At 40.1% G+C, this 13,178-nt stretch overlaps 1 protein-coding gene across 2 annotated transcripts in view; it reads right to left on the bottom strand.

The window, feature by feature from the left end:
• The window catches only part of NPL (N-acetylneuraminate pyruvate lyase), a 58,021-nt gene that overhangs the window by 27,758 nt on the left and 17,085 nt on the right, over window positions 1-13,178 (bottom strand). For both annotated transcript variants that reach the window (XM_044671681.1, XM_044671680.1), the window contains 2 exons: window positions 3,458-3,531; window positions 1,873-1,960 (listed from right to left, as the gene is read on the bottom strand). In XM_044671681.1, the coding sequence (XP_044527616.1) occupies window positions 1,873-1,960; window positions 3,458-3,531 (162 nt within the window). The remainder of the gene's footprint in view (window positions 1-1,872; window positions 1,961-3,457; window positions 3,532-13,178) is intronic.

The following is a 13,178-nucleotide window of genomic DNA, read 5'->3' as shown; positions in this document are numbered from 1 at the left end:
CTTTCCCCTTCACCCCCCGCACTCCCCCCACCCATGGCCCATGCACATTTCCCCTGGTTTTAACATATGTCGTTGATCAAGACCTATTTCCAAATTGTTAGTTGCATTGATGTGGTAGTTTCGAGTGTTTTTTTTTTTTAAAGAAAGAACAGGTCAAATTACCTGTACTCTTTAAAAAATTTTATAGGATTATGAGGCTCAATGATAAGGAGACTACTGTGGATAAAATTAAACTAGATTAGCAAAACGTTGTACAAAAATCTCACTTGCTATTCTTGTGTAAAGGAGAGACTGGCTGAAGCAATCTCGGAAAACCTAGGGGGTTCATGATAGCTGCCTTCAAATATTTATAAATCTATATGAAACAGCAATTTGACTGGCTGAATCCAGTGGGCCAGAAATGGATTGAAATCACAGAGAGCCATATTTAAGCTTTGAAGGCAAATCTTCTTAAGGATAAGTGCTGGCCAAAACTAGAGTGTTCAGTTTAGGTAGGAGTGGAATTTTTCACTTGAGGTTCAAGCTAAGCCTCGAGGTCCACTTGAGTATGTTGTAAGGGAGAATTCTTAGGTAGGTCTGGATTGGACCAGATGGTCTCTGAGGGTCCTTCTACTTCAGAACATTGGTGATTCATGTATTTTTTTTTTTTACTTTTTTTCTATTTTTTTATTTTAAACCCTTAACTTCTGTGTATTGACTTATAGGTGGAAGAGTGGTAAAGGTAGGCAATGGGGGTCAAGTGACTTGCCCAGGGTCACACAGCTGGGAAGTGTCTGAGGCCGGATTTGAACCTAGGACCTCCTGTCTTTAGGCTTGGCTCTCAATCCACTGAGCTACCCAGCTGCCCCTGATTCATGTATTTTTGTGAGCAGGAGGAAGCTGGAACCTAGTCCAGTGGTAGAGGTCCCTGCCTTTGGCTCTGGGCAAGACAAAAAGTGCAGGATAACTGCTCTTTTCTCTTCTCAATCAGTTGGTAGTGAGATGAGTACTATCAGGGAGAAGTGTTTTTTTTTACAAGGTGGGAAACCATCTAAGAGACAGGGATTTTTTCAGGGATCTTGTAGCAATCCAGGTATACATTAATTGTGATATTATTTTAAGAAGTATTAAAAAAAAACTTAACTCTTATACTGCTAATGATTGATCTCTGTCATCTTGAGTCAAATTGTCAAATCCCTAGCCCTTCCCTAAGGCTACACCCCAGAAGAGAGTCAGTTATCTCAGTCTCCTTACTTTTCCTTCAATGATCAATTAACATAGGTATCAAACATCAGTAGATGCCTTAGGCCATATCCACCCTGGATCCGGATCTCAGCTCTACCTATTGTTTCAGGGTTTGGCAGTTTGCATTTTATGATGATTACCTCATAATGTTAATGTATCAGGCCACTGGCCTCTCCCCTTCCCCCCATACTGTAGTAACCCCAATAAAAGTGACAAGACATCAGTTAGCAAGAGAGCTCTTAACCATCAGAGCTCCTAACCATGAAGCTCTTGACCATCAGAGCTTACTCGCTGTCTGTCTACCTTATGCCAAAACTTTCTGTGTCTGCGTATCTTTATTCTCGCCTTATGTTCTCTTTCCATTAATCCTTAACCCATAACCCATTTTCACTCAGTCCTTGGTTCCCCTTTCTAAGTGTCCAACCCACTAGGAATCTTCGTGAAGCTGCTGGACGGCTTCAGATCTGTATTCTGGGTGTCCTTTTTGGTAAGAAGGAAGACTCAGTGTCATTTGGGCTCTGACTCTCTTTCCAACAAATGACCGTGTGCTTAACTAGCCCTGGTAGAGAAAGGAAATGTGTTTCACATAAAGAAAAATTCTACAACAACTTAGCAAATGATCCTTTGGATCCTGGGATGACTACTTACTTATCCTTCCCTTTTGTCACCCATTCTTCTGCAAGTCGTCGCCTCTCTGCAACACTCAGTGACAGGCCTTCTCCTGTTGAACCATTCACTGTTCCAAATACAAACAAGAGGTTCAGTCAGAGAAACCAGGAGGTTCTATACAATCCTCCAACAATGCAAAGGAAAACATAGAGTTAAGCCAGCTCCCCTCAGAAGCATATGCCTCCCCTCATCTTCTCCAGTAACTATAAGGTCCATACAAAGTTCAAATAGGATAATGTTCTAAAAATGCATTGAAAGCCTTAAAATACCATATAAATGTCAGCTCCTATTACTGTATGTAAAATGAAGGGATTGGATAGGATGACCTAAATCTAGGCCCCCTTTAAGTAGATTTAGTTGAGAGAATCTCAATGTCTGCCATAGATGGAAGATCTATCTTTCATCGTCAGCTGTGGTAGGACAACAACACAACTCATCTTTTTTCTATTATGTATGGGCTGTGAGAGGCAGAAGCTAATGACAATTAGAAATGTCCACTGTAGCTATCCCTATACTGTAGCCTTGGAACAGCCAGGACTAAATGAGAGTCTTCTTTTTCCAAGAGGTCATAACACTCAAAGAATAATCACTCTATTAGGAAGAAGGATATGTGTATCCAGGATAGGAGGGAGCCAGGCTTGCCTGCCATCCTCTTTGATTAGGGTTGAGGTTAAATCATTGAAGATTTTTTATGATTTGGGGTTGTTAACCTGGTTAACTCCCTATCATTCAAGGTTTTGAGACGTCCTGATTAAGCTCTGAAGATTATCCTAAATCCTCAGAGAGGCTCCATGTGCTGTGAATTATCTTTGGGGCATGATTCAGTGACCATGTCCTCCCCTCTGGATTCTAGAGAACCAACACCAAGAATAAAATGCCAAAAAGGAACCAAGTAGCATACAAAGTCAGACCCTGTTTGGAAAGGAAATGAATCCTGAGTGTTTTCAATTTTTCAAGCTCCAAACCCTATAGGTACAGTGGCTCAACTGCTCTTGACTTGGAGGCTTTGGAGCCAAAATTGTGCAGCTTCCTTGTGTACCCTGATCAAATGAATCACTTCAGTTTGTGCTATGTAGTCATAGCTTTTATTGTATGAACAATTTGAAAGACAGTGTTAGGGATATAAAGAAAGACAAAAGGCAGCCCCTACTCTCAAGGAGTTCATAATCTCATGGGGAAAAGAGCACTGTTTGAAAAAGACAGGAAAACTGGGCTCTAGTTTGAAATTTTCCAAAAATAACTGTGAACTTGGGCAAGTTAGCCCTTTTAGGGTTTATTTCCTCATCTGTAAAACGAGGGGGGTTGGGAGAAGTGTGGAGGCAGTAACTAAGAAAGCTGGCATCTGTATCAGGAAGTCAAGAGTTCAACTCCTACCTCTTCCATATACTGGGACACTGGCAAGGTCCTTAACCACGCAATGCTTACCTAGGTGACACTCTACACTCTGTAGAACAGGTGGTGAGCTATAATGGGAAAGGGAGTTTCTCAATGGGATTCCCCTATATCAGTGAAATCAGAGCAAGATCCCCTAGCAGGAAGGGATCTGGACTCTAAGCCGACTTACCAAAAACGTTTTTCACACCCTGTTCGTTTACAAGATAGTCCACATATTGACTAATTATGGGGAAATTGATTTCCCTGAAAAACAAGAAGAAAACAAGGTTCATATGTAGATATTATTGGATACCTTCATTTTCTATGCCCAGATAGTTTTCCATTTCTAAAGTCTTAAGTCATAAGAGTGTACATTGTAGAGAAGGTTCTAACTTGCAGTGGAAGATGGAATCTGCTCACCAAGGAATTCCCTATTCCAGAGAAATCACAAGGGTAGTCCCTGTTCCTGTCCTGTTGTAATTACCTAGCACTGATCTAGTTTCTGGTGGTAGAACTTAATTACTTGCCTCAACTTAGCCAATAATAATGTTAATAGCATTGAAAAGTTTGCCTGGTTTCTTCTTTCCTTCCCTTTCCACATTGTCCCTCCTTCTATGCTTCCCCTAACTAGGATGGAAATTCCTTTAGCAAAGAAATCTGTGATTCACAAATAGATCTACAGTTTTAACTACAAAGGTCCTAGAGAGATTTTTATTTTAATTCATACGAAAGTACAACTGGCAAAACTAGAATAGGCAATCCCCCACTATGGATTTTGGATCCTTTTAGGACAACATAGAGTAAATTAAATGCTGAATAAGATTTCAATTAATTAATCATTATTATTAATAAATAATTTACTATTAATTATTAATTAAATACAATATTTAAATGTGTGGGCTGGCTTTAAAATTTTTTCAACCTTATGATTTCATTAGAGGGTATACTTTTTGAAAAATTAAAAGGATTCCAAATTTGGGAAAATATTTTTAGCTTAATGGTCCCTACAACCTTTCAGAGAGCAAATTAATTTTGTCATCTCACTTCAGCAATGATCAAAGGACCTGTGAAAAATCAATCAGCAAAGCAGCAAAAGGGTTGTGATTTAAATAGGTCTGGATTTCAAGGCAGGGGATCTGAGTTCAAATCTTGATTGCTACTATAAAAATAATATGGCGAGCATAAAATATAAGGACAAAATAATAAAATAAAGGTTGAAAATGGATTCATAGATACTTTTGATAATTATCAAAAGTATCTTCAGTAGGGGCAGCTGGGTAGCTCAGTGGAGTGAGAGTCAGGCCTAGAGACAGGAGGTCCTAGGTTCAAACCTGGCCTCAGCCACTTCCCAGCTGTGTGACCCTGGGCAAGTCACTTGACCCCCATTGCCCACCCTTACCAATCTTCCACCTATGAGACAATACACCGAAGTACAAGGGTTTAAAAAAAAAAAAGTATCTTCAGTGGTAAAGTGAAGTGAAGCTCAAAGATGAACTTCCCTTCAGGTCCAGGTGCAAGGAATGCTAAAGAGACTCTTATTACAGAAAATAAACTTTTTATTTAAAATATATGAGGGTAAAAGGATTTCTAATTCTAAGGGATTCTAACTCCACCCAAATTAACTCCCAGGTTCCCCAAGGAACTGCTTCTCCTGTGGTACACAGGCTACACTAATCCTCCCTGATCTAGCTAACCAAATTTATACTATTCTAAATAAACTTAACCACTCTAATTCTTAACTTCACCTTTAAGTTATAAAGATAACCAAAATTAGCTGGTTGAGTCTCAACAAGAATCCAATTAGGACTCTGAGCGTAACAGACTCAGAGTCCAAACCAAAGACCAGGTTTTCTTTGGTCTTTTCAGAGTTTAACCAATCTATACACAGTAACAGATAAATGAACAGTGTTTTCCAAGTTGGAAAATAAAACACTCCACTCCTTCAAGTCTTTCACTCAGACAAAGATAGAGAGATGCAAAGATGTTACCTTCTCCAGCCCTGAGAGAGAAAAGAACCTGCGTATGGCTCTGTCAAATGCCAGAAGCCAGCTCTCAGAATGTCACACCCAGAGCGTGTAACTGTCATAGAAAAAAATGGTTATAACCGTCAACAGCTGAAACTAACACTCTCTCTCAGCTCTATTTGAAACTCCAATTCTTCCTCAAGCCGGCTTCTCTACTTCTTATCTCTAAACTAATAAAATAATACTTATTTTCTAATATCATCCTTATACTACTTACTTCCTTGTGGAAGCCCTTACAAGTCTAAAATAAAGGGGATGGGACTAGTTGTTCTCTATGGTTTCTCCCAGCTCTCAATCTATGATCCTGTGATCTCTTCAGCTGACTGTGTAAACCACTAAGTTTATAGATTTTCCTGTTGCATAAAGTATAAACATTCAAGAAGTCTGGTTTTTTGGATATTCTTGGTCCCAAAGAAATGGAACAGACTTCCAATTAGGAATCTTAAAAACAAAAAAGCTAGGAATATGAGAAAAAGAAACAGATCCACTTTGAAACTTTGAACTGATTCCTCTGTCCTCTCACCAGCCAGGAGGGAATTTCATTTTTGATAATTTAGAGAAATTTGGGTATTACAAAAAGTTTATACTGAAACCTCTTTCAGGTGACATCTGAAAATAATCACTATCATCTCCTCATATGTTTCTAGCACTGAAACTGTTAAAATTATCCATTTCTTGGCTGTTTGACCTTTGGAAAGTCACTTCATCTTGTCTGACGTTAGTTTCTTCATCTTTAAAATAAGTGGGTCAGACAAGCGGAAGTTCCAGCATTTTTGTACTACAGAGTCTTTGGAAAGGCCAATCTTAACACTGTAAGCTTTGGAGTCTCTTTACTATTGATGGTAGTTTATGAAGGTTGAAACTCACCTTTATTTCCTTCAACTTTAATAAACATTTATTAGGCACCTATTATGTGCTGAGCTCTCTGCTCAGCATGGGGGGGAGATAGAAAGTTTGAACAAAATTAATAATTTGAAAAGAAAGTATATACATATGTGCCAGAAGCTTTAATACAAAAGCATTCTTTAGTCTTAAAAAACCGCAGTGATTTGCAAATCTCACAATAACTTTCTGTAGCATATGAGACAAGGGGGTGAAAAGAAATGAAAACCATGTGTCTGTAGAGCTTGGGTTAACTTTTTTGCAAAGATCCAAGCTGATACTGGCAAGAATACAAAGTACTAGCTCACTGCCAATTACATTTGTGTTCCAATGCCAAAGATTCCTAGAGGAGTTATTTCTAGCCCAATTAATATTCTTGCCACCTAAACTCTCTGGGTTCCACAGAAGGACTTTACATTGGAGAAACAATGGCAGCAAAGAGAAGGCACTAGGTGAAAGCAATCAGAAGTACTATTAGGGATTTAGAGCTAGAAGGGGCCTTAGGCATTCTTAGCATGGGTTTTAAAAAATTCTTTTGATAACTGTATTTTAACAAAATTGATTTACTTTGTAACACTAGGCATTTTAAAACATTATTCTCAGAGGTGTTCCATGGCCCTCACTAGACTACTAAAAAAAAATGATCGTGTTCAGCACTTTGTGCCTCAGTTTCTCTTTATCAAAGATTTTTATTTCAATAATTCCCTGAGCTTATTGTGGTACCTGACACAATAGGTGCCTAATAAATGCTTGTTGACCATCCTTCATCAAAATACATTTGCTTTTGTATTTCACTGCTCTAGAGCCTTTTACTGGGTGATAGCTTGCTAATCTAATGGCCTCATGGAACATTTTGGCAACGTGTTTTTGCCTTCCATCTGGATGGACACAATACCTTAGGATATATCCAATACCCAAAGGAATGGCTCTAAAGGTAAAATTTCCACCATAATTAGGAGATTCCAAAAAACCCACCTGCCATTCATCCCATAGAGGCTGCCAACTATTTTTTTCATATGCAGGCTGGTCAGGCCATATTCTTTGCACACAATGAACAATGGATCAATGAGCATTTATTAAGTACTGATTATTGTGCCAGGCACTGTGATAAATGCTGGAGATGGGGAAGGTTCTAATAGGTGGGAGACTAGGAAATGGCTCCTGCAGAAGATTGCATTTGTGCTGAGTCTTTTTCCTTGAAACTCTTACCTTCTGACTTAGAATTGATACTAAGTCCTAGTTCTAGGGCAGAAGTTTTGGTAAGCGATAGGCAATAGGAGTTAAGTGACTTGTCCTGGATCACTCAGCTAGGAAGTATCTAGCCACATTTAAGCCCAGGACCTCTCATTTCTAGGCCTGGCTCTCAGTCCACTGAGCTGCCCCTGTGCTGAGTCTTGAAGGAAGCCAAGGAAACTAAGAGGTGGAGGTGAGAAGAGTCCAACCCTGGTAGTCAAGAAACCAATCACTCAAGTCCAGTAAACTTACAGTTCCATGGGTCGACTATAACCTTGGAAACACAAAAGCTAACACAATCTCAGGACAAATCTGACAGGCACAACGTACAGAACAACCCAAGAACAGTTCCATTGTACTATATTCCCTAATCAGATGCCATCTGGGGCTGTATGTTCCACTTAGAACAATACTGAGTATATAGTAACCGCGTGATGAATGTCTGTTGATGGATGAGCTCATGGCACTACATTCTAGGAAGGGGAGTGACAGATTCATACAGACATAGACATGAGTGTGCGTGCACACACACTGACACACAGATAGACAGATAGATAGACAGACAGACAGACAGACAGATACACACACACACACACACACACACACACACACACACACACACACACGAGTGTCTCCCACTAGTGTAGAAGCTGTTCAGCTCATGAGGGACCTACCTTCTCCTGAGCACTAACCAGTACAGTGTGGGGCTTTCCTGAGCTATGAAGGATCTCACCCATGGCTATAAAACAACACGTTCCCTGGGAGAGAACATAGGATTATGAGGCAAGAGATAGAGAGATTTCAGAAAAATTTTCAATTTGTGAGAGTAAACTCTCCAAAGGACATAAACCACTGTCTTTTATATCTCTTATTAGTTTGGAGAAAATTTTACCTTTTCCAAAAATATATGGAAGTAGTCATGGGATTGGAACAGAGGTCAGTCAGCCTATCTAGCTATTTTTGGTTACATAGAGACAGAAACAATTTGCTCTCAGTGGTAGCATTATATTGATCCTGTTGGAGGATTATGTTCTCTCCTCATCAATTAATTAATTAACAAACATTTCTTTTTTCTTTTTTAACCCTTACTTTCTGTCCTAGTAACAACTCTACAACAGAAGGGCAAGGGCTAAGCAATGAGGGTTGAGTGTCTTGTCACACAGCTGGGAAGTGTCTGAGGTCACATTTGAACCTGGTGCTCCATCCACTGTGCTACCTAGTTGCCCCTCAACAAGCATTTCTTAAGCACCTACATTCTGCTAGATGCCATGCTAGGTGTTGAGGATACAAAAATAATGTAATTGTCACCATTGTTCTTAAGGAGTCAAGAAGCTTACTTTTTATCAATGGAAACAAAGTGGACATTTGTAGGTAAACACATATAAGCAAAGGAAATACAAAACAATATGGATAGAGCACCAACTCAAAGCCTATGGGATCTCTAATTCTAAAACCCTTATCCAAATTCCACAAGTTACCTGTGCTAAATATTTACTGTCCTGCCCAACTTTCTTACCAGTCAAGACATAAAGCCCAGTGGTTGGGAATCATGGGATTGTAGTCTTGGACTGGAAGGGAGCTGAGGGACCCTCCATCTTCCCTCTCGTTTGATCAATAAGGGAACAGAGACTCAGAGAAATTCCAACATTTGTCCAAACTCCCAGAGATAGGATTTGAACCCATTTCTTGGCTTGAGATTCTCTATGCCATACTGACTTTCTGATAGGTGAGAGTTTGGTGGAGGACTTCCCCATCTACTTGTGATGCCTGAGGCAAATTTGAAGTTTATCGAAAGAGGCAATGGGATTCTCCATATTAGAGCTTTGCTATGGCAGCCAAGCACCATTCTTGTATTCATCTGCAGGTTGAGACCTTGCAACACTCTTGACTAGCCCTGGCACAGGGCAAGAAGCCTAGAAGGTACCTCTGAAGGGAGCTGGCTCAGAATCAAGTTTCTAGACTTATGGCTGGGCCCTGTGACTATTAATTAGACACCAGGCTCTATTTGAGTCTCTGTGGCCTGGGGTTTTGATGACACTCTGCTGCCAGTCAGCCTGGCTCAATCTCTAGCTCTCTAGTCTGTAGTCTCCTGGCCTGGGTTCCAATCTGTAACCTCCTATATTAGACCCTTTGTTTGCCTTAGTTCTTAACAAAAGAATACAATGAGTTAGCCTACATAAAATGCTTTGTAAATCTTACAGCACAATATAAATGGCTTCCTGCTTTTGCTGCCTTGAGTCTGGACCCTGGCTTTGTCAGTTAGACAAAAGTTTATTAAACACATTAATAAATGACCCAATAGTCATTTATTAAGCACCTTCTATGTGCTAGGCAATGTGCTGAGTACTGAGGATAAAAAGAAAAGGTAAACTATAGTCTCTCCTCTCAAGGAGCTCATGATGGGAGAGAGAGCATGCAAACAACTATGTACAAATAAAGCTATAGGGTAAATTGGAAATAGTGTCTAGTGGAGGGAGGATGTTAGAATTAATGCTCGACTTGTGTGACCTTGGGCAGGTCTCATCTCTCTGGAACTGTTTCATTACCTTTAAAATGAAGGCGGTAAAGGGACAGCTGGGTGGCCCACGGATGGAGAGTCAGGCCTAGAGACAAGAGGTCCTTAGTTCTAATCTTACCTCAGACACTTCCTAACTATGTGATCCTGGGCAAGTCGCTTAACCCCATTGTCTAGCCCTTACCACTCTTCTGCCTTGGAACTGGTACACTGTACTGAGGATAAGATGAAAGCTACAGGTTTAAAAAAAACAGCAAAATAAAATGAAGGAGTTGACCTGGATAATCACTAACCTTCCATCTTCAAGTCCTATCATATTATCTACACTGACCTCTTTGAATCTGGACCCAGATTCACTTGATTTCTAGTACCTGCCTAGTTGATGATTATGCTTTGGCCCCATCCTGACTCTTTTTTTCTTGCATCCTATTCCATGATGTTCCCGGGAGTGACCTCACACCAAACTATTGGTAGTGGCAGCAGCCCTCCAGAGCCAGCTCTACCAGCCTCTGTAGGGAATTGTAGGGTTTGGATGTAACTAGGCACCAGCCCTGCCTGCCCATCCCTCTCAGACCACACGCATGCACTGTGAATGTGCAATTGTGTTCTGTTTCATTGCTGGGTGACGTCTTTGATCTTTCATTCTCCAGCTGAATTCATACATAAAAATCAGCCCCATTTCTGTTTAAATACATCTTTCTCCCTAAGAGAACAAAGGGCTGGGGGAACATGGCCTGATTCACTGTCCGTATCATCTCTGCTGGGTGAACCCTGGAGACAGCCCACACTCAAGTCTCCTAACTCCCAGCTGAGATTCCTTTCTCTTTCAGTCACATTGTTTTAAAGGTGGTTTCTCAGAGAAAAACCAGTTGTTCCTGGTCCTCTATCCTGGCCCTGTGGCTATTCTCTGTGAAAATGACAAGAAGAGACTTAGTTTCCACATAGAGAATCAATAGGTGTTCTCTTAATTGGCACAAATACTTAAAAATCTGCTTCTTTTCTAGGTTTTACTTTTACACATCACATTCCTAAGAACAGCTGAAATATGCCTATATTTTTGCTCAAACTGCAACTGTATAGCCAACACAAAAACAATTCCATAAAAGAGTAAGTAAATGTCAGAAGTAGAAAATGTCCTGTTCTAGGGCTGGGGTCATTTATTTACCAGACAATTGGGTTAAGTTATGTAACATGGAGCAGGGCAGGAGGGGCTCCATCTCCATGGAGCTTAAGGGCACCAGGATTTTGGTATTCACAAACACAACCAAGCTTCTCACTAAAAGCAAAAAAGCAACTAGGGAAGGGAAGTGGGGAAGAAGAAGAGGCTTTCAGGTTACCTTTTAACATCCAATCCACTGAGTGAAAGAGAGAGAAATGATTAATCCTACTACTCCCTCATTTCAAACCTTCAACATTATGATCCAGCATTTTTCTAGGCAGACAATTGATCATAAGAGAAGGTATTTGGAACTGGAGGAGATCAAATCTAGCTTCCCTCATTCCATTTCTTTAAAAATTGTTTTTTTTTTCTGAATTTTTAAAATTCCCCCAAACTAGGCACTTCCATATATATATATATATAGTTAATATACAGCTTGCTTTTCTTTTAAAGATATATTAATTCAACATGTAATTTTTAAAGTTGGTCACTTTTAAAAAAATTCTTTCTATCCTTCCTTCTGTTCTCTTTTTAATCATTAAAAAAATGCTTCCATGACTACTTTTCCCCCCTTCCTTTATCACCCCCTTTTCCCCGCTAGGGTTCCTTTCATAGTTAAGTGAAACAAATCTTTACATTGGCTGTGACTGAGAATGTCTCTTCTGCATTTTGAGTCTATCACCTGACAGAATGTGGGTGATGTATTTCTTCACTAAGCTCCTTGAATTGTGATTGGTCATTTCACTGATCAGGGTTTTTAATAAGTCTTTTAAAGTTGCAGGGGGAAGCTGGGTAGCTCAGTGGATTGAGAGTCAGGTACAGAGATGGGAGGTCCTAGGTTCAAATCTGGCCTCAGACACTTCCCAGCTGTGTGACCCTGGGCAAGTCACTTAACCCCCATTGCCTAGCCCAGGGGTCGGCAACGTATGGCTCTCGAGCCATATCTGGCTCTTTCTGCAGGAGCCATAAAGTCAATTTTTTTTTCAGGCGCTATTACAGGAGTGCCCACTGTTACTGGAGCACGCACTGTGAGCACTGTACGGCTCTCACGAAATTACATTTTAAAAAATGTGGCGTTTATGGCTCTCACGGCCAAAAAGGTTGCCAACCCCCAGCCTAGCCCTTACCATTCTTCTGCTTTGGAGTTAATACACAGTATTGACTCCAAGAAGGAAGGTAAGTGTTCTTAAAAAAATAAAAAAATAAAATAAAGTTGCAATAAGTTGTCCTTGTCTTTCTGCTCACTTCACCCTGCATCAGTTCATACAAGTCTTCTCAGATTTCTCTGAAACTGCTCCTTTAATAATTTCTTAATGGTATAATAATAGTATTGTATTAGACACAAAAACAATAGCTATTGAACCATTCCCTCAATTGATGGGAATTGGTTGTGTTTGTGAATGCCCAAATCCCTTAGTTTCCAGTAAAGGGGAAGCTATAAGCATTTTTACACTTATGGGTCCTTTTCCTATTTTCTCTGGATTATAGGCTTAGTAGTGGGTATAGCTGGATTAAAAAATATGCCAGGTATAGTGACTTTTTAAAAAAAATAAATCCATACCTTCCATCTTGGAATCAATACTGTGTATTGGTTCCAAGGCAGAAGAGTAGTAAGGGCTAGGCAATGGGGGTTAAGTGACTTGCCCAGGGTCACACAGTTAGGAAGTGTCTGAGGCCAAGTTTGAACCTAGGACCTCCCTTCTCTAGGCCTGGCTCTCAATCCACTGAGCTACCCAGCTACCGTCTAGGTATAGTGACTTTTGGGTCATATCCAGCATGGCTGAGAAAATTCACAATTCTACCAAAAGAGCACCAGTGTGTCTGTTTCTTGTCAGCCCTTCTGACCCTTGACATTTTCATTTTTTTGTCAATTTTGCTAATCTGATGGGTGTGAGATGGAACCTCAGAATTCCTCTTATTTGTATTTCTCTCATTGTCTATGATTTGGAGTATTTCTTTCATATAGCTATAATTTGGCTTCTCAAAAGAACAGCCTGTTCTTATCCTTTGACCATTCATTGCTTGGGAAATGGTTCTTCTTCTTTGACTCCCGATATATCTTGGAAATGAGATTTTTATCAGAGAAACTTCATGAAAA

This window comes from Gracilinanus agilis, chromosome 4 (genome assembly GCF_016433145.1).
Source record: "Gracilinanus agilis isolate LMUSP501 chromosome 4, AgileGrace, whole genome shotgun sequence".
Lineage (NCBI taxonomy): Eukaryota > Metazoa > Chordata > Mammalia > Didelphimorphia > Didelphidae > Gracilinanus > Gracilinanus agilis.
This window is presented reverse-complemented; position numbering and strand designations above follow the sequence as displayed.